The sequence below is a fragment of the Micrasema longulum genome, unplaced genomic scaffold (genome assembly GCF_059751315.1).
Source record: "Micrasema longulum isolate JH-2025_06_02 unplaced genomic scaffold, ASM5975131v1 h1tg003289l, whole genome shotgun sequence".
NCBI lineage: Eukaryota > Metazoa > Arthropoda > Insecta > Trichoptera > Brachycentridae > Micrasema > Micrasema longulum.
Window position 1 is genome coordinate 9958 of NW_028280369.1, and position 23474 is coordinate 33431.

The following is a 23474-nucleotide window of genomic DNA, read 5'->3' on the forward strand; positions in this document are numbered from 1 at the left end:
ATAATTAAAATTAGTCGAAAAAAATGTTTTTTTTAAAGTACCCATTAATGTTTGTAATAAATTAATAATTACAGATTGATTTTTTTAACCAAAAGTACAATAAAACAAATAAAATAAAAATAATAATAGGTAAGGCTTCGATGGAAAATATCGTTTTTCTTTTTAAATATAAAATAAAAGAGTAAATAATATATTATAATTTTTTATTACAACACCTTATTTTAATTTTGTTACAACAAAATGTTACGTTTTTGCCAGTGTCATGTTTACTTATATCGCATATTATTAATTTATAACTGAGGGTTATACTGCAATATGTTGTAATACTGTCAAAATCTGTGGATTTCTCCTTGATTACAAATACATGGAATTTTACAGTCTCACATCGATATTAATTTGTAAGTAAATTTCAAGGCCAAGATTTTGATAACACGATGTAAATTGAACATGTTTTTTTTTATCTTTCATTGTTACTATCTAAGATAAGAATGAAAGTAATATTACAGAAAAAAACTATTATTATCCGAAGTGAGGTTACGAAAAATGTTATGAATCGAGTAAAAAAAATATCCAAATTAGTAGTTAGTTAACAATTGTTCACAATAAATTCAAACACCTATAGCACCCACTCAAACAAGTGCGGTGGGATGAAGATTTGTATAAATTACATTGATGATTTATCGTTGATTGTATGTGTAACATAATCGGTATTTAATAATGTCATGGTGACAGTGTATTTTACGTTATACAGCAGAACCCCTATTGACTAAAACCCTATCGATGGATAGGCCATGTCAGAAGTTTAACGAATTGGTTTTTAATTTCCAATATAAGGGCGAATTCGAAGGACTTGATTGGATTATAATTCCAATTTAAAATGACTAACCATTTCCAAAAGCGTTCGGTAAAACTAAATAAATGAATCAATCATTGAAGACCTTTTATAGTGAAATGACTAATGACATTTTTGAAACTAGAGAGGAAAAAGTCTACACTTTAAAAGTTACTTCTAATACAATGATATATATATAATAAACACATAATTCATACATTTTCTTTCTAATATACTTACCTCATCTCACTTTCCTTCGTTAGAGTTTACAAACTTCGATTATAATGCATTTTCATAATTATTTTAATTCAATAAGCAATCAAAAGATGATAAATATTGGCAAATTATAAAATAACATAAAGATCAAAAATACAAAGGATGATTAAAATAACATAAGGTGAAATGACACTCGGGAACGACCACGAAACGAATCATGACTTTGCCCTTGCTCCGGTTTACAAGAAATCCGGATTGAGACATAAAAAATGACTAGTTAAGGTAAACGGAGAGTATTTTTTTGTATTTTTTTAAAATTTATTATATTTTTTTCTTTGCATTTTACAACAGGTATACATTAGTTACAAATACAAAAAAAAAACTATTACATTAATACAAAAAAAATCCCACAAAGGCACGGCCTGTGTGAAGGTATAAATTTTATTTGAAATTGAAATAAAGTCTACTAGAAGAATACGATATATATAAAAAAGTTAAAAAATTAGTGCTAATATAAGAACACAATTTTTTGTCGCTAAAAATGAGAAAATTGTAATAAAAGTATATTCTATTCATTAATAAAATAAGCTATTTAAATCTGTTTATGTTCCTAAAATTTGGAAATCGGCGGCATAAGCTGTTTTATCTTCCTGCTTACAGAACCAACCTGCTAATGGTTATGTCAGTAGGAAGAGCAATATCTTTACTCAACGGTATATTACTACAACTGAAGAAGTTCAGAGAGGAAAGCATATTTTTACTCTAATTACTGTTTTTTTTTTAATACATTCGAATTCTATCGTAAGTTTTTTTCTAGTTGTGTATGCCTTAAAATACATATTTTATTTAATTATTTTCGCGGTATAATTGTAAATATAAAATTTTCGCTAAATAAGATTATAAAAATTGAGAGTGAATGTGCGAAACTGAAGAACGATAAGTCTTTATAAACAGATTCGGGAAAGGGGTGGGTGCTTTAATTGTATTTTAATTCTTAGAAAAAATACATCAGATACGTTAATCATCGTTTAATTACTTTCACTTTCTATTTTGTTGTATCCCAACACAACACAGGGTTCTTGGCCTCATAGAGTTAGGGAATACGTTTTTTTTTTCAATGTGTCTTTACAATAATAAATAAAATAAAAAATAATTAGGTGTGATAGATTTACATTAAAAAAAATACTACCAATACAAAACAAAGTAAACTGTAAATTATGAATATTTTCAAAATTCACAAAACAAGCAGGTAGTGTTAGCGGAGCCAATTGAGCTCCAGAATAAAGAAAAATGTCAAACAATACTTCCTCAAAATTCACAAAAAAGAAGCGTTAGTGGCTTGTTATATTTTACAAATAGTAACATACAAAATACATACAAAAATGAAGATGGTAATAATTCATATGAATTCAATCGTCACCGTCTTCATCGATTTCGACAATGCATGCTATGCATTTTGTTGGTTAAAAAAATTAAGCTGATGATTAAAGTGAATTCAATCGTCACTGTCTTCATCGATTTCAAAATACAAGCTGTGCATTTTGTTGATTGATAAAAATTGAGATGATAATTAAATAGAAATCAATCGTCACCGTCTTCATCAATTTCGACGGTACAAGCTATGGATTTTGTTGATTGACGGAAATGATTTTTGCACACGAATCGAGTTCCCTCGGAGCAACGCACCGTTGTCTTATTATTTTTGATTATTATAAAATTATAAATAAACTTATTAATGAAACTTCTTGGTTTAGTTTAACTTTTTATCATTTTGAGCAACGAGCGCTTACGCCTAAGTAGGCATCTTCAAGACTGGGTAATTGTTTACAACATTTACAGTTTTTATACTATTCTTAAGATCAAATAAGTATAAACCAAGAAGTTTCATTGATAAGTTTATTTATAATTTTATCGTAATCATTCACTATTTTTTTTAATTTATTTATTACGGAAAAACAACAGTTATATAAGAATACAAAATATAAAAAATAGTACACACATCCAGTTAAAGTTTTTCACAAATATGAGAGAACATGTTACGCAGTAAAGAGAAAAATAATATATTATATAAGACATGAGAAGAAAAAAAATAAAAAGCTCTTAAGAAGGTTAATGGATGAAGAAATAGAGTGGAGGAGAGGGATTTTCATAATATAGTTGACCGATTCAAAATTTTGATATTATAATAAAATAAACATAATTAAAGGAACTTAAACTTATTACACACTGACAAATGTTTTATTTTAGAGTGTTTCAAAAAGTTTTTTTTTAAGTCACAAAATTTTGTATTAAAAATATCTAAATGGGGACAAAGTAAATTAAATTTGGAGCAGCTACGATAAATAAACGAGTTTTTAACATAATTTTTTTTGGGCAATAAATTATTTAAAAAATTAACTTGTCGTGTTGACTTTACGGGGCAATTGATTGAAATACGCTCCAAGAGATATGGACTATCGATAAAATTGTTTAAAATTTTGAAGAGGAAAGACAGATCAGAAATGCTTCTACGTTTAGTAAGGGAAGTTAAACTATGAAACTATGGAGTTTTATTAAGAAATATCAACAAAAATCATCAATATTATTATTTTTACATTTCCCACATTCATGACACGGGCCGCATGTTGAATGGTCGGTAATCGGAGGTTGTTCTGGAAGTGTCGAATCGCCTTTAGGAAGCAGAGAGCTGATTTGAATTGTGAAACATAAATAAGCGCGCACGGCACTGAGTACCGTCATCGGGCCCTTATAACTTTGACACTCGATGACAGACGGCCAGTTGATAGTTTTTAACCTGCAGCATTTGCCGTATGTGGCGCAAATAATGGACTGCGAATACTCATGGCGCTACTGGGGATTCAGCTTGCATTTACCATGCTATTTCAAATTTAGAACCGGCACGCAGTGCCGTGGCGCGTGTAACTACGGGCTAATTTAATACGCGCTGTTTTGTTCGACTGTTTTGAGGTCAGGTCGCGGAATGTGCACGGAACAGTTATCTGGTGATCGGATCGGTCCCAGGACGGACGTGGACGGTAAGACGGAATTAATGAGTAGGTATGATAAATAATAATAATTCGTGATATTACTGACGGAGACGCGACGCAGAGAAAGTGATACCCGCCATTATTCCGGTTTCCGGTTGCCTATTCGCATCTTCAGCGACCGGATTTCATAATACCGTTATGGATAGAGTACCTGGGATCGTTGATCGCCGTACCCTCAATAGAGTAGAATATGTCTTATCAGCCAAAACAAAGTATGTTATTTCAAGTCATTTAAGAATATACCTAGTACCTTTTAGAATTTCATTTTATCTGCAGACCTGGTTGGACCTCGATAGTCCAGTATCTGCTCAAATTGATGAATATCGTTTTATAAAAACAAAAAAATATCATTCAAGTATGTAAATCTGTTTGTACATACGTTCTTAAGGATGTAGTCTGATAACAAGTTAAAAAAATCATGCGATTTTTTCATTTTAAAACATCGTTCTTTACAAATCACGCCATTAAAAAAATAAAGTAAATAAACATTAGAAAAAAACAATTTTTCTGTAGTGTATATTAGGGGTAAATTGTATAAAATAGTTTAATTTAAACCATACTTTGAGGAATTATGTTTTTTAGTCTTTTTAGAAGAATAGTTTGATTCTAAATATTTCATTTCCGTTTTGTTCCATTTATGTTTTTAGCAAATATTTAATATCCGATAGTATTAATTTTTTTAAACGGCTATTGAAGGCGTAATTTCACTTAAAATTTTTAAAAAATACCACAAATTTCTTTTTAAAAAACCAAATAATTTTTTTTATTTAACAACATTCATTTTCAAATCATTATCTTCAGTCATGAAAACAAATTTTACTGAAATAATTCGATCAAATGAATCGCTTCACAACAATAAAGGTTTCAGCTCTTTAACTTCACCAAAGTCAACATATGGAAGAATGGAATAAATATGGATGTTTAAACATACACAAAATGGTGAATGTTACCACTTAAAGTGGTCACTTAAACCAGCCAACGACAGGTCATAAGCCCTGTAAATGGCTAGACTTCCATATTCCCTTCTCTAAAATGTTATCCATATCATTTGTAATTAGATAATGAAATACTTTGTCTTTATATGAGTAACAATGTACCTAAGTTTTGTCAAAATTCCATGAGGCGTAATCTGCCGATAGAAAAGTAATTATACATTAGACTTGTAATATAAGTATATTTTTTATTCGAAATACTCTAGAAAATGATTATATTTATATAATATTGATTAAATTAATTTTTTTAATGGCGCGGTTTTTAAAAGACGGCAAAATCGTATGATTTCTTTATTTTTTATATGGAGCTTTTATCAGATTTTTTTTATTACAGATTTTATCAAAACCCTTATAGGTACAAGGTTAATTTACATAGGCACTAAATTTCGAGTAATTTTTTGGCACGTGTAGGTACACTTACGTATCGTTATATTTACATTTTCTGAAATATGCTTTCAGGAAACTTTATAAATAAATATTAAAATAAAAACTAAACTGAAAGAAGCACTTCAGCGACCAATTGACGAATACGGACGCCATTGTGTATTTGGGGAAAACCGACGGCGTAGCAGTAAATCATTCAAATATTTGTTTAGTCTATGTTATACTTACTAAAATGAGAGTAAACTTAACACATTTTTTCGTTTATCGATGCTAAGTGTTTGGTATTCAATTTCTAACAATACACCAACAAAAAAGCGCTGGTGTTCTTTGGCGAATAGAATGTCTTACCTGTACAAAAAAAAATACGTATTTAAGTATGTTATAAAAATAAGAATACATTATAATTTATAATGTATTCTGGCACTCGCCACACACCGCGAGTTAAAGATTTGACAAATTACAGAGCATGAAGCCTTGTGTTCACAAGCCAAATTACTTACTCGAACAAAGGTAAGTAGAGTTTTGCTATAAGCTTTTGAATTTTTTCGCCCATTGAGCAACGGTGAATCACGACAATGCACAATATTACGTATTTTTATTACTAATTTATCATTTACTACGAGCGGCGTTTCAACGTGTCCAAATTTAAATGGATGAGTTTTGTTAAAACCTCAAAAGCGTTGTCACAAAATTATTTATCGTTGCGATTTCATTTGATACACATACTAATTTACTTGCATAATATTTTATATTTTCTGAAAAATTGGACTTAAATTTGAGAACCGAGTGAATCTATCAATAAAAACTCAGCGTTAAGTTTTACTTGTGGTTGTGTAAAGAATGAGAATGTACGTCGTCACGTAATATTTGAAGATTGAAACGAATAAATACGTAAAAATAAAAAAATATTAATTTTGTATTTGAAGCACTAACTTTGTGGTTATAAGTGGTTAAAACCAAAGTTGTTTTACATTTATTTTGTATTATTAATCGCTCATAATACTTACGGACGGAAAACAATTTTGAGCTGAATATCTATGTACATTTTATATGATACAATCGTAAGTTTAAATATTCAAGTTTGTTAGTGAAAATTCTTGGTGTAAGTTCATATAGAAATAAAAGACGATTGATATTTAAATCCACCAATTTGGCATATCCAATGACCGGTTTCGTCGCTTTCGCAGCATCCCATTTTCAAAGACTCCAAATCTTAGGATTTAAGTATCATTCGTCTTTTATTTCAAAGATACATTATATAAATTAGCGTTTTCGATCAAAAACTGAAAACTGGTCAAACTTCGACGCTCAGTTCACGAATCAAATGGATCGAATAGCTAGAATGGACATTGGAGTTCAGGAAGTGGCGTCTTGTATAACTCAAGCGATAATTGATTGTGCAGATAATGCGCTAGGACGAACTTCCCTTCCTCCTTTGACTCGCCACAAATGGTGGAATCCCAATCTTTCGGCATTAAAAACACTTTCAAATCGTGCACGAAGAGCTCTCGGTAGGGGTCGCCGAACTGGTTGTAATCCTTTAACATTGTCTTTACTACATGCTAATTTTAGAATGGCAGACAATCAATACAAAACTGCAATAGATAAAGCCAAAAGACTATGTTGGCGCCACCTAGTAAATCAACTTTCAAAATCTGATCCCTGGGGTGCTCTATACAAATTTATTTCCTCTAATAAATTGCAAGATAAGCCCATTACTGGTATTAAACATCCTTTGACCGGTGTCATTACACTCACTGCAGTAGACACGGCTTCAGCTCTGCTTGATGCACTTATCCCTTCTGATGACATAGCTTCAGATTCTCTTCATCATGCACAGATTAGAGAACATGCATTAACAATTCCGCTCACTTCATCGTCACTACCTATCTCTTCATTAGAAGTTGGAAAAATCGTCTCCAATCTCAATCTAAATAAAGCATCTGGTCTAGATCGAATTGATTCCGCGCTTGTAAAAAGGTGCTGGTCCTTGGCCCCATTTGAACTCCTTACCATGTTTAATATTTGCCTTTCCGAAGGTGTCTTCCCAGATTGCTGGAAAACAGGATTGATGAAAATTATTCCTAAGCGCTGCGATCGGCCAAGTACTGATCCTAAAGCGTACAGACCAATCACCCTTTTGCCTATTCTGGGAAAAATACTGGAACGGCTAATATGTAACAGACTTGAGTCTCACTTAAATGTAACTCAACCGATAAACGCTAAGCAATTTGGGTTCAGATCCAATATTTCTACTGAAGATGCTATAATTTCGATAAGCAATTTTGTTAATAATTCAAACAAAAAATATGTTCTCATTATTTTACTTGATATCTCAGGTGCCTTCGACCATGCTTGGTGGCCAATGATTCTTTCCAAGCTACGTCTTCGACAAATACCTGCAAACTTGTTTAAAATTATAATAAGCTATTTTTCAAATCGAAACGTTGTGTATCCCGGTGGCAGTTCACTTTTATCCCGTGAGATTTCATGTGGCTGTCCTCAAGGCTCTGTTTTGGGACCACTTTTGTGGAATATATTGTTTGATGATTTTATCGAACTTCCCCTTCCTTCATCATGTATGATACAGGCTTTTGCCGATGATGGATGTATTTTGATTGAGGGCAATAGCCGCAGATCTCTGGAGGGTGACGCAGCTAATGCATTAAATAAAGTATCCGATTGGGGTATTCGAAATAAACTAAGTTTTGCTCCTCAAAAAACTCAATTCTCACTTTTAAAAGGTAATTTTGTGTGTCCCCCTTCAATCAAATTTATGGGCACTTCTATTCGAGCGTCGAATTCGGTTTCAAACCTTGGTGTAATCCTTGAAAGAAATTTATCTTACACTTCCCATGCTAGGAAAGCCGTAAATTTGGGAAAGATGGCTTTCCACAAAGTTGCACGCTTGGCCAGAGCCAGCTGGGGATTGTCTTTTGAAACTTCAACGGTCTATTATAAATCCATTTTCCTAGGTATCGTATGCTATGCAGCTGGCTGTTGGGCACACCGATGTGAGTTGCAATATTTCAGGCGAATTATTTTAAGCGGACAAAGGCAACCTCTTCTGGCTCTTTCTAGAGCATATAGGACATGCTCAACGGATGCACTCCCGGTTCTAACGGGCTTGTTTCCTTTAGATCTGGAGGTTCAGCGACGATCTGCAAATTTCCACCTAAAAAGAAGGCGTTCCTCTGTTATTGGTGGCGTCCGTCTACTCCCAACTGAACGAATGTCTCAATCAAATATTAAAAAAATGACTTTAAATGCTCTTCTTAATGCTTGGCAATCGCGATGGGAATCTTCCTCTTCAGGGAGGGTTACCTTTCTTTTTTTTCCTTCGATCCGTCAGCGCCTAGAATCGTCTTGGGTTATCCCCGATCACTGGACTACGCAGTTTTTATCAGGTCATGGTAAATTTAATCAAAAATTATTTGTTTTTAATATTGTTGACTCTCCTTCGTGCTGCTGCGGATATCCTAACCAATCTTCTGAACACATCCTGTGGTCTTGTCCCTTTCCCCTTCTCTATGATTACCGAATGGAGCTTCTCGCTACTATCCGTGGCCCTGTTATAGGTCCTGTCGGATATACAGATCTGGTGGCTTCTAAAAAGAATTTCAAGGCTTTTAAAAAGTTTTGTAATCATTTCGGCGAATTGATCATGTCCAATCAATTTAATCCCAGTCAGTGAAGAATTCACTTCCCTCTCTTCTCAATCCAATGAAGTACATATTATGTACTTCTGGATTACTTTCTTTCAGCACCAAGATGCTAAGGCTACCAGATTTCAGAGAGCTCCTTCGGGCAGCTTTTCTCGTTTGACAACGAGCAAATTTTCCGTGTATGTGGGCACCGCCAAGGAGACTTATGTCCTCAGATGCGGTGTGCGGTATGTGGTGGGTAAGCTATATAAATTAGCTAGGTCATAAGAATCCCTTTGTATACCAAAATAACGTTCTGACCACTTCAGTATGAATACGGACAGTATTCTGGTGGGTGCAAAATAATGATGTGAAAATGTTGTTTTGGTTTAATTTGGAAAACAAAGTGTACAACAGTGGCGTGTTTTATCGGCTATCTACACTAATTGCGTTTTAATCGACTGCCGTAAGTTTTGAAACTTGGCCAATTAAAGTGTCGAATACAGCTAAAAAAAAAAGAAAATGGCAAGTGAGCTGTACAGAATGTGAAATTATATTGTACACGAGACTAAAACTGTATAAGTAAAGTATTGATTCCACGATACCAATAAAATATGTCGTCATTATTTTACACTGATCGATAAACCACTAAGTGACGAGTTAAGAAGAAAAAGGAACAAGTATTATCATTATTTTAATATAACTAGGTACTTAGAGCTTGAAGTCAGAAAGTATTTAAAGGTATCTAGGGCACTATTACACAAGTTTATGGGTTAATTAAGTAGCAAAATAGATGTAATTTATGTTTCTCTTTCATTGGTATCAAAATTATAACCTTCTTGTAAATAATAAACACGAATTATTGCATACATGTGTGCGCAGCAAGGTTAAGGACAGGTATCCGATTGATTGAAATATAAAAGCAAAAATAGGGCTATTGTGTCGCTGTTTATGTTAATAAAAACGTTATTAAAATTAGCGAGCGTGTATTTGTTTATTTTTGTTAAAATAATTTTTAACGTATAAACGATTACAAAGAACAAAAATTATTTCAAAATTATTATAATAATTTATTTAGCATTTAAGTTTGTAAGTGAAAATTCTTGATGGAAGTTCATTGTAATTTATTATATAAATAAAACACGAGTGATACCATTAATTAATCCACAAATTTGGAATATCCAGTAATTCTGGATATTCCAAATTTGTGGATTAAAGTATCACTCGTGTTTTATTTATATAATAAATTTATTTAGCACATATAGAATACAAAATATTCTTTATAGCCAGAGGAATTAAATCAGGTCTTCTTCTAAGGGTCAATAATCATTCCCTAAAGGTCTTAAATATATGTTTATAAGAACGGCGAGCAAATACAAAATATGAGTTCATACTATTTTTTAAATTATCATAATCTGTACTTTGAAAGATAAACCACGAGAGTCAAATTAACGAAATGTTCAGGAAACAAGATTTTGTGATTGAGCTATTTCCAAAACTTCATTATATTTAAACCAAATGAGATGATTTATTTATTTATTTATGCTTTATTAATATTGATGTTTTTTGTTGATATTTCTTGATAAAACTCCATAGTTAATGATAATGATAAAATTTATAAATAAACTTATCAATGAAACTTCTTGGTTTAGTTTTACTTTTTATTATTTTGACCAACGAGCTTTATTAAGTTAGTTCTTAACATCTTAAGTAAACTTTTAATAATATTACAATTTCTCTATTTGTTTATTTTTCTGTCCAGTTATTGAAAAAAAGTCAATCACATTACGTACTTAAATATCTCCATCAATAATAATTACAAAAAAACAATCTAATGTGAGTATAACTGGTAGTGAGGACTATGGACATGGATTTCTCGGTGACTGCATCTTATGATTGCCCGCTGACTGCTTTGGTTTTTCGGCAAGTCAAATTTCAAGAATTCGTCATAATAAATTGATCATTTTGTGTATTTTTATTTATCCATTCTCTCTCATTACTTTATCAATTAGGTAAAACTGTTATAAAGTTATAACAATTTGGAAAATCTCAACAAAACTAGGAATTCTATCATTTTCACGAAACAAAATTAATTGAAAGTGAAAGTCAAAAATATATAGGTACTGAGCACAGTGTGATTTAATGTATAATATTATTTTTATTCCTTTCGAAAGCAATCGATTGCCTTTCACATAAGATTGCTGTATCAAAAGCACATAAAAATAAAACTATGTATTGAGAATGATAAATACTTGTGAATGAGTTATTGTTGAAATTTACCTAATTTTTAAGCAAACTGTGATTAAATGGATTTTTTAAGTAGCAAATAGACGTAATTGAAAAATCGGAAGCTTAATATTATTACAGAGTTAATATCAATTTCGCATTGCATAATTGATAAAGTACATACCGACATTGGATTGGAATGGATGCGAATGGTTTGTTTGTTCGTTACAAAGGGTCAAGAGTCGGGAGTCGACCGCAACTGCAATAATTTTGCAACATAATATTGGAGATATTCGTTATAATATTGGTTAACAGAGTTTATCGGGACCGAACAATGCATATTTTAGGCGAAATGTTTGTTTCGAGCGGTCGTTTAACGGTATCTATAAGCGCAAATGGCTCATTGTAGGAGCTTTGTTCGATATCATTATTATTAGACAGTCAAGCACTTTGCGCCTCTGGCAGTCCATTCAAAAATAAACAATTTACACAAAAAAATAGAAATATGAGATATATTGCCCGCGATTTTGCGAGCCAGTCAACATCTGGGTGGCTATTCTACAACTCTCGTTTCTGTTTTTTATATTTTGTTCGGTATATCCTTCCATTGATCAATAATTTCCAGGGCCACTAATATTAAAGTAACTTAAATAAACTATTTTAAAAAAATAACAAATCTGTGCATTTAAATTATATCGGTAAATACTTTATAAAAATCAAATACCTGTAATTGTATGCATGTAATACATGTAATGAGAAAAACGTGAATAAATCGTGACAAAAACATTTTCTTAACTGTTAAAATTAACGGAAGTACCTAGTAGAATATGTACTTTATAGCCTTTACGGACACGTATACTACTAAATAAAATTCGTGAAATACTGATTTCTTTTCCTATCTGCAATATAAATAATGTTAGTAATCGCTGAGGACATTAACCTGTATAGAAGGTGCACATACGATACTAAGCATTCGTTATAAATATAATCTCTTTCGGCACTGGTGAAAGTGACAATCATACTGGCCACTAAAGGATTAGGTGGGCTCCGGCTGTATTGCCTGTGAAGCCATGGTTTGAAAATAATAATTGGCTTATAAAGAGAACATTTGGTGAAAAAGTACCTCAAAGGCGCTTTACAACTTTGGACGTATATATATTGTAATATTAAATTTTTATGTGCCTGCATATGAAACTATCCGATTTACTACGAAACATCGAAAAACAAAAAAAAATCACCATTCGGAGAGTTTCTCGAGCTTTCTTAATACTGTAGTGCAACAGATATGTTCCGGGATGGTAGAGTATATATCGATTCTCTCTTGAAATGCAGGATCCGTATCTTTCAGGCGCGAGTCGTAAAACAAGAAACCTCCCGATTTCTGCAGTTCTACAAGAATCAGGAGGTTCTTAAGAGATTATCACTGACAACAACCCCGCCTTTTAACCGCTATTGTAATAAATAATACAAGTATAATGTATTATTATAATCTATGATCAATTCTTCTTTTTTCACCTCCAACTGTTATAAACGCAGTTCAACCACTTTTTTTGTCTTTAAGAAAACATTCACAAATCAACGTTTTTTTTTGAGCGAGATATACCACAAACTTCAGTTTTCTTTTAACTCTTGTCAGGTGTGATGTCACACAAGTCTACATACGATACAAGACTTGATATATCTCTCCTATTTTTTTTATGACGAAGTTGTATTTTTTGTAATCTTCAAATGAACATTTTCACAGCGGATTTGGACAGCAAAAATTGTATAACTATGCAGGATTTTCATACAATTATTTTTTAACCTTGCTACGCGAAGAATGAATGTGACGCCAGTAGAACTCATAACAAGGAAGACAGAGACGCTGTTCTGTGGACGGTGTTTGTGTAAAATACATTTAGTCAGAGAAAGGGGAACAACAGTTTGTCTCCCTGTTTTTTTTTCTCTCAAATGTCTGAACTTTAGAATATTCCGTCTTTTGCTTGTGGTAAGTGGTAACACGATGATACATAACCGCGTGCAAAGGAATTATTTACCACAGTCTTAAGAGTTAAATCAATTGAGTAAAATATCGAGAAGAACACTGCAATAATTATGAAGTTACTAAAGTGTCCTTATATTTTAACAGTCAAATGCGCACATGCCACAAAAACATACTGGGTATTAATATATCAATATACATTGAGCTTTGAGCATTCATACATTTCATAAAGTTTATTTTTGCTCTCTTGCAATATATACCACATTTTAAGTTAAGTACTTCAGGGCCCCGATACAATGGGAAGTTAACAGAGTTATCTTCGACTGTTTATAAAGAAAAACTGATATTTGTGTATGAAAATGAGTATACTTGCATGAACATTTCAAGCATCTTCGTCGATAATTTATAATTGAACATATTTAGAAGAAAAAAATGTACGCATATTCCGCTTTTCATAGAGAAAACTAAATTTTACTTTGTACGAGTAAATAAAATTGAAGATAAATGTTGACTTCCCATTGTAATCGGGGCCCTGGTGGGGTGCCGATGTGTTAGTAATAGGTAAATAGTACGAATTAGTGTGTTAGTATTAAGCAAATACAATTTAATATTTAACTTTATTAGGAAGTTGGAAAAGTCGAAAAGGAACTCAGGATAACAATAATTTATTGAGCATCATAAAACGTGGTTTCAATCTTCCTGCTCGAGCTGACATTAGCACGTCGTAGAGTCCAGGCCGTGGATTCTAAACAAGCGAGGACCGCTGCAGAAGTGTCCAAGTGAATTCTACATATAGATCGACGATCGAAATAAAAAACTAAAACAAAAACAACACTATAATTTTTGTACGTTCTATCTTCGAAAAGTACTGATTTGCCTCCAATCACCACGAGTGTCATGCCGCTGCCGTTAGACAAACATATGTTATTAAATTATTACAATATTATTATTACTGATACTGAAGATACTGAAATAGGTAATATAAAACAGTTTTTCCTTGAATCCATCGTGCGTCAATACTTTTTTTTTATATTTGCGGAATTTTCGATCAATTTTAATAATCAGCAGAAATAATATTATTACAGATATTCTTATTTTATTGAAATAAAAAACAAAACATCTTTAAAATGACAGTTTTTTATGTACGTACCTAGGTACTAAGATAAATTTAATGATCAGTTAATATTTTTTTCTTTAAATAGACAGCTCGTTGTATAAATCTGACAAGTTTTTTTTTTTTTTTTGATTGGTTCGGGCTTAATTTTTAACTACTGGTATCCTTAAGTACATTTTTTTGCTTAGATCGGTAGTTGGTATACCAAAGAAAAGTACGTTTTTTATAAAAGTTTTAAAATAAAATTTATGTTTGAAGCACTAACTTTGTGGTGATTCATTATAATAAAATAAAGTTCTTTTATATTCATTTCAGTACGTTTTTTAGTTTGACAGCTGGCTTCCGGCTGGTTTGTTTATTTTGGAGCGAATTCCTGTTGATACATGATATTTTGAGCAAGTTCTAAATATATTTCAATAAAATATAAACTAATTTGATTAAAAATGATGTTTCATGAACTGTGTCGACCTATTATCAGTTTAAGAGCCAGTGTTCATAAAAAATGTACGTTAAGTAATTTTTAACGTATAAACGATTACAAAGAAAAAAAATAATTTCAAAACTATGATAATAATTCCTTTTGCACATATATAATACAAAATATTATTTATAGTCAGAGGAATTAAATCAGATCTTCGTCTAAGGGTCAATAATCATTCCCTAAAGGTCTTAAATATATGTTTATAAGAACAGCAAGCAAATACAAAATATGAGCTCATACTATTATGGAAATTATCATAATCTGTACCTTAAAGGATAAACCACGAGAGTCAAATTAACGAAATGTTCAGGAAACAAGATTTTGTGATTGAGGTATTTCCAAAACATCATTATATTTAACCCAAATGAGATAATGTATTTATGCTTTATTGAGTTAGTTCATAACATCTTAAGAACTGATATAAACTTTAAACATAACAATTTTAGTATCAAAATTTCTCAATAACATATTTTTTCAAATTAATTTTAAATGTTTCGTTTTTTTTTATATTTCCTTTATTTCTTCAGGTAACTCATTGTACAGCTTTAATCCCTTGTACAGTGAGTTTTGAGATTCTGTTTTTATCCTCATTGGTAATCTTATCTTTTTTTTACCCCTTGTTTCATATGTATGACATTGTTGGTTAATTTTTATTATTGTTTTTATTTTATTCATCCCCTTAATTATTTTATGTATAAAAATTGCTAAATTATATTTTATTTGTTGCTTTACTGTGAGCAAGTTAATTTTTTGTGCTTTCTTTCTACATTAGAATAATTTCTTTTAAGTATAATCCTCATCGCCTTATTTTGAAGAATTTGTATATTTCTAATTTCTCCTTCATTACATAAAAAAGAATGGAAGAACAGGAATTTATGTGTAGACATATTATTGTTTTATATATAAAAATACTACTTTTTATATCTATTGCATTTCGTAATCTTCCCATAAATGTTTTTTTTTTTTGTTACATATTGAGAATGTGTTTTGAAATTCAAATATCTATCCAATTAGACCCCGAGATACTTTATTTCGTCCACATAATTTATATTCAAATTATCAATATTAATATTGTAACCTTTAATATAATTTTAATTTCCTCAATATGATTTCAATCTATAAAGAACTTTCAATGTAAAATAATGATTATTTTGATAATAGTGCATATTAAAATAGAATATCAGGGCCTCGATTATGACGGGAAGATAAAGACCTTCACCTTGACGGTATAGTTGAAGAGAAATTCTCTCTAGCGATTACGAAGATACACTACGAATCCCCCGCCTTCGAGTTTTGGGTGGGTACATCGATATAAAACAAGGGGAAGCGTACATCACGGAACACATATCTATGCACTAAAATGGACATAGCTTCAGTATGACGTCAAAGTTGAAGATAAAATTCTACCGACCAAATTCTAAGATACGCTACCGATCCCCCCACCATGAAGTTTTGATGCAAGTACATTGATTTGTATCGACGGGTCTAGAACCCCTCGATACGGCTAGATGCAGTGGCTAGACTAGCTAGATTCTGCCCTATTAACATACAAGGGCATCTAGCCGTAAAATGTTACCAATGTAAAAAATTAATTGAGTTATTATATTTTTCTGTCTGTTTAACTACCGTCCGGGGTGTGCGTATCGAGACGTTAAAGGAGCCGGCTTTGTAGTCGCTCGGTAGATAAATACAGACGATTTAAAGCACATCGTCTGGGCAAGTGTCAAAAGTCTTTTCAAAATCACGTTCAAGTGAGCATTTTTAGTTTGAATTAGGATTTATTGGAGTTTATAATCGCTTTAAAGTGGGCACTTTCTATCACAGAAGCCTATTTAAAATATGAATAAAAACTTTTTGAAATGTTAATGAAGTAAGGAACGCGGACTAATTTTTGAGGTCATTCATTGGTTCGTTTCGATCATATGATGTCGATATGGCAAGTAGGTAGAACATACCGAGGAAGATACAGATAGTACAGAAGTTAAGTATACCGTCTCGATATATACAGATGAAGATAGCGTTCATAATTGAGGCCCTGGGACTAATGATGATTTTTTCACTAAAACAAATAGGACTTCGGATTTTTATTTCAACCAAAAAACATTTTTATGACAAAAGTGGACTTCGGTGATTTATTCAAGCGTAAAATAGCTTATTGCGATAATTTCTGTATCTTTAACATTAAAACTGCAAAAATTGAACCATCGTGTTTTATACTACAGAAATATAAATATTAAGTACCTACTTATTCGTATTCTTAGTGGTGAGGGTCAGTGCTATGCCAGCTCCTGACGTCACTGCGACCTGTGAAGGTCTTACGTGACGGGTCCCCGTGAAGAGTTCTCGCCCTCTAAGCCCAGGTCTAAAGAGCCTGACTACTGTGTGGGAGGCGAGAGTTTACATTTTGCTAAATCTCCCCCTTCAAGCCCAGATTCGTAAATTATCGGGCTATTAGGTAGGGGGCAAGCTCTTTAACATTCTCAGGTCTAACCAGCGGTCCCCCGAGGATGAGGCTTTATTATGATGTAAAGCATCATATTCACATAGAATGTGTATAGGTGTTTCCTCATCTGCACTGCAGAACCTACATCTAAAAGTTTCGGAAAGGTTCATTCTAGTAAGGTGTTCGTTCTAGTGTTGCTAGCAAGCTACTTAGAATATTTTTACTCATTTGACCAAATAAGTTTAGTAAAAGTAAATACAGAAAATGGATCTAGTACTTACAGTTTCATAACGATGATTGCTCAGTATTTAGATTAAGGTAGATATTTGACTTAAGTTATTAATGACAACTTTAAATAAAGATGAGCTGCCGTTAGAGTAATTTTCTTCCATGATCATTCATTACCTATAGAACGTATACTTTTGTATAGTTACGTAAAAAATATTATTCAACTTTTTTAATAGAAATATTTAACTATTATTTTATTATATTTATGCAAAAATGTAGTCATTAATCGGAGTAGGGAACGTCTTAAATGAACATTGTTTTTTTTTTATCTAGATTATTTCGCTTCTACCTACCAACTGACGGAGAATTAAAACGAAGATAATAACATGCAGTCAAAATATACACTTGACAAAAAATATCATCGATAACAACTGATAAATTCATAAGTATGAGATTAATCAATTAAACAGTTATCGAAAAATTCAAGTTTGTTAGTCGAAATTCTCCGTGGAAGTTCATTGCAATTTGAAATAAGAAAATATTATTTTTTAGAGATAATGAATTTTATTTTTTCAGGTTCATGCGCAATAATTCTTCGAGTAGTTTAAGAATGATAACCGAATATTTTAATTTACCCAAGTATAATATATAATATTAATATCAATTTCCGAGGGGTACCGGAGCATGATGTTCGCCGTTTATAATAAAATGAAAGCATTTAAAACGGCGATAGGCGGCCGGTAAAGAACCAGAATATCCGGTATGTAGGATGGTATCAGATGTATTTTAAAAGGTGGGCGCACTTTTTGTTCGGCATTCTTTATGCGACAATAATTGAATTAGACGAGTTATAAAAGTTGCACGGGAGGACGTTGCCTTCCAAAATTGTTGTCAATTAATTTGAAGCCGAAGCGACTTACCTCTTTGACTTTGTTCCTCCGTTCTCTCGCCACGGGGTCCTTGTCTTCGCCTCTGTTCACGTCGGGGTAGCGCTTACTGGGAGCCGGGGGAACCGTCACCACTGGGAAGCTCTCCAGGATGTCATCGTCTATTTGTTCGCCGATCGCGTTATCCACGTTATCCACGATAGGCAGGTCCAAGAGCCCATTTCCGTCTCTTGGCGCTAGAGATGACGACGTTTTCAGGGGAAAGTCGATGTTCGGTCTCTCCAGCACCTTGAGAGCTTGGTCCTCCTCTATCTTGGCTTGCAGGCGGTCCCTGTCTTCCAGGAAATGCGGGTCGAGCAGTTTGTGGTCGTCGTGACGTATCAAATTGGGCAGAACATCCGCGTCATCGAGGTGAGGAGGCGCCGGAATCAGAAGTTCGGGTCCTGCCTTCTGCATATGCTGATACACTTTGTAAACACTATTGTTAACAGTACTGCCCGAACTTCTAAACTCGGGCAAGAAAAAGAAAGCGCCGAAACACACAACACCAAATGTCAAAAACACCAACAGAATCAAATATTTTTCGCGAGGTCTGAATGACCGTCTGGAGAATGTGGGAACGGGAACACCATTTACGAAACGCTGATACGTCGGTAAAATCCCGGTGGATGACATGTTTACGTATTATTCTGCCGTGGTGTTGACGTTAACCCAAACAATCCGTCACTGACCGTCGCCATTAACGAAAAACACTGAACATAGCCGTAAATGCTCAGCAAAACCTATGGAAATGCGATTTTGCGACATCTAGTGAATAGTTATACAAACCGGTACAACGACTATTCACAATACTTTTTAATAAAATGATAGATGACACTAGTCTACTGCGCTCCATGCAAATGATTAAAAAAAGTTTTTCCTTATTATTAAATTTGTCAACAAAACTTCCTTATTTTTAGAAGATACTTATTTTCGTTACCTATTATATATTTCATCTAACTTAATTTTAATTTATCTGTACATTGTACCCGTGTCCTTAGGAATCATAATATTTACAAAAAGATTGTAGCAAAAAGTTTTTGATTTTAAATTTAGGAAAGGTTGGTTATCTTTTTATTTTTTCTTTTTCTTACATACGCTCCCAAGTGGAACATGTGGACATCACCATCACCACAAGCATATTATTTATAAATAAATAAATATAAAGCATATGCTGATCCCAGGTCCACCACCACATCTTCACAATAAATTATTGGGACTGTTTTTAGACTAGATGAATGTTATTTACTCTCATAACTCAGGAATGGAGTGTCTTGAACTTGAAAGTTTTATTCCATGTTGGCTCTATACAAAAAGTAAATTAATGACAGTTAGTTTGAAACCGAGTAAGTACAGATTGGAATCAAGAAAGGTTACTTCATTAAATGGCCTTTTTGTGAACCTCGTATTCTTTAGTAATATGCATGTTTTCATTTTCCATTTTGTTGTGTCCCAACTCAACACGGGGCTCTTGGCTTCAGAGTTTCGGATAAGTTAATATTTTTTATAATATGTAAGTTTACTTGTATGAATAAATAAGTAAATTGTTTTATGAATATAAAACACGTTTTTGGCTCTGCCCTATTTAGCCATTTTACTGGAGTAATTATTATTGTATCTGTTTTTTGGTCAAAATAAGAAAGATGGATTGTGCCAGGTTCAGTAATAGTACACATATATATTATTATTATTAATCTAAACCTAATTCAATGGAATAGCTTGTGCATCTTCCAATTATTGTAATCTAAAAAACCAAAAAAAATAGTATTTCTGAACTTATTTTCTCTTAAATATTTTACATGGAAAATAACTATGTAAATACCTCCTTTTTTATTTCCAGATACTATTTATTTATTCATTTCATTTATTATTCTATGTCCACTCCCTAGTTGGAGCATATGGTGTCCACAAAGATCCTCCAAGCATCGGGTTGTGGTCCCATGGCTAGTGTCTTGGACTCACGGACCAAAGGTCCGTGGTTCGAATCCTACTCTACCCCAACTCGATTCCATTTTCTAATAGTGATTTATTTACAACTCATTGAAAATGGCCCTCAAAATGAAATATTTGGGTAAATCATAGGAACGCAAATATTTCTTTTTTACAAAAAAAAAATCTCCGTCAGCTGTCAGCTCCTGTTCATCCTCCCAAGTCAGGTTCACATCCCGTAGTTCTGACACGACCTGCCGATGAACAGTCAGCAATGAAAGCATCCACCCCTTTCCCGAAACTGTTCATAAAGACTTGAGTCTTTCTTCAGTTTCGCATATCAATATCATTTTTTTTTTTTTTAAAACTAATTAAGCGAAAATTTAATATTTCTTTACAATCAAACCGCGAAAATAACAAAACAAATAAACTTTAAAAACTTTCATTGTACCCCTCACTGCAGTTTTGTCAGTTTGTGATCAATCAAATACACATGGTCAGCACAATCACCCTTTTCTAATTTCCCAGTATTACAGTGGAGGAATACAGTGTTAGTTCTAAATTGAGACCGCGGCCGTACGCTCCAGATCCCGCATCGGAAAGGAAGAAGAACGTAGTAATACAAACAAATCAATCAAACGACACGAAACCCAAATACATATAGGAAACATTAGAATAATTTGCCCTATACAACATGCACTCAATCAACAGATCTATAACAAATCACAGTGGAAAATCAAATCATCAAGACACTACCGGCAAAATCCTAACACAGATCCTAACACGATCCCTATCGAACTCAGGCGAAATTACTTTTCTTCATAGTACTGAATTCCTCGCAAAAACCATTTTCCTAATACCAACAGTAGAAACAATCCTATGCAAAGACCTTAATCGTCCTAACAATCTCACAGACCTTAAAGCAGACGAAACGGGTCCTAGAGCATGGTCGGCGCGTGGTTCTCTTGAGTTAGTCTACTATTTAGATTTGTAATTTACCATTTCCCTTCTATGGGACAAAAACAACACAGACGGACAAGAGTTCAGTTCAGACAACCAATGCTAGTACCCAAGTATGCATCCTTTTATCTTAAACTGATTTAGTACTCATGGTAGGCCTTTACCCAGTTCCTCCCATTTTTCTACCCATTCGCTGACAAAATGAAAAAATGCTTTGACGTTAGTTGGATTAGCCAATAAGCTTGGATTCCACATCGGCCTCGTCACCTCTGTCAAGCCGTTTAGCATGTTTTCCCTTTCAGTATCTAAAATCGGGCAATGCCATAGGATATGTTCAGCCGTCTGACGGGGCTCCCCGCAAGTACATTCAGGATCTCTTACTAGTGCGAGGTCATATAGTTTTGACCTAAACTCACCATGTCCAGACAACATCTGGACAACACAGTGATCCAAGTTAATTTTTTTAAGGCTTAGTCTTTTTCGTATGTCCGGAAAAAATGTATGCGTCCAGCGCCCCGTCAGAGATGCATCCCATCTAATTTGCCACTCGTCAATAGTTTTTTCTGTTATTCTTTTTGTCAATGGTTTTAATCTACTACCCTCTCGGTGTTGAACACTGATGTCAAAATATGTAACCAACTCACCTTTTTTTAGTAGTTTCACCGCAACAGATTCCATTACCTCTAAGTCTGCCGGAAGTTCCCCGGCCAGGACAGGTAAAGCGGCTGTGGACACAGTTCTATAAGCACCCGTGAGTGCAATAAGAGGGGCTCTTTGGCCACTCAGGAGGGTCCTGTAGACGCCACCAGAGGATGCACGATGAGCCCAAACTTTAGCAGCATATGTTAATTGTGCGACATAAGTTCCTCGGTATATTAGTCGGACCCCATTACTTTTTATTCCCCACGTTGCTCGGCTCACCCTTCGTACTTTCATAAAAAGCGAAGACGCCTTTGAGGATATCATTTTGGCATGAGCCAAAAACGATCCTTGGGTATCCAAAAGGACACCCAAGTACCTTACATCTTGGAAAAATCGTATTCCCCGCCCACCCATCCTGATTGTGGGTTTTCTTCCTCTGTCAGAGATACCCTTCACCATGAGTCCCATAGTCTTTTGCGGTGAGAATGTTAGTCTGTTCCTATTTCCCCATTCTAAAATTAGTTTAAGTGCCTCACACCCCCTAATTTCCAACTCCCTTCTACTGTCTCCTGACAAGAGAAGAAGAGCGTCGTCTGCGTAAGCCACCATATCGCTGCCTGCCGGAAAAGGTAAACGCAGCAAGTCATCAAATAGTATGTTCCATAGTGATGGCCCCAGGATAGAACCCTGTGGACAACCCATGGTCGTCGTTCTACACACGGTTATGGATCCGTGGACTACAGAGATCTATCACTAAGGTAGCTCCGGATGATCCCAAAAAGTTCCTTCGGACAACCTCTGGATTTTAATTTTGTCAATACCATCGGCCACCAGGCGTTGTCAAATGCACCGGAGATATCGAGGAATATCCCACGGGCAAATCTCGCCCGGCAATCATCTCTCCATTTGCTGGCACGAAGTATGGCATCCTCCGTAGACCGGGCTCTAGTAAAACCGTACTGCTTTGGAGAGGGAGCAGAGAGCCAGCCTTCCAACCTATTTCTAATGAGATTTTCAAGAATTTTACCGAGAGCTGGGAGGAGCGTTATTGGCCTGTAAGCCTTGGGATCAGATTCCTTTTTATCCGTACCCTTTGGGATGATCCGCAGCAATCCTACTTTCCAAACTTTTGGGAATATCCCTGCTTTTAGACATAAACTCATCAGAGTTGTGAATTCACGCCTGGCAAAGTACCATACGTTTCTCACAATTTCTCCGTTAACTCTGTCAATACCAGGTGCCTTTTTTGGTCCGAGGGATTTTATGATTTTATCGATTTCACCCTCCGTGACAACAGACACCTCGATATCACTGGCACTAGGGTCAACGACGCTGATTCTTCTGACCAGAGTGTGGTACGGAGAATCATTTACTTCACAGTCTTGTGGAATCAGTGAATCTAAAAGAGCCTTCAAGGTAGACTCGATAG

At 33.8% G+C, this 23474-nt stretch overlaps 1 protein-coding gene across 1 annotated transcript; it reads right to left on the minus strand.

Annotated features, from left to right (window-relative positions):
• Nucleotides 1-18150: 18150 nt before the first annotated feature.
• On the minus strand, nt 18151-19304 carry LOC148270891 (mannosyl-oligosaccharide alpha-1,2-mannosidase IA-like). The gene has a single exon (XM_088242085.1). The coding sequence runs from the start codon at nt 19148-19150 to the stop codon at nt 18437-18439; it is 714 nt and encodes a 237-aa protein (XP_088098211.1). The 5' UTR covers nt 19151-19304; the 3' UTR covers nt 18151-18436.
• Between the last annotated feature and the right edge of the window lie 4170 nt (nt 19305-23474).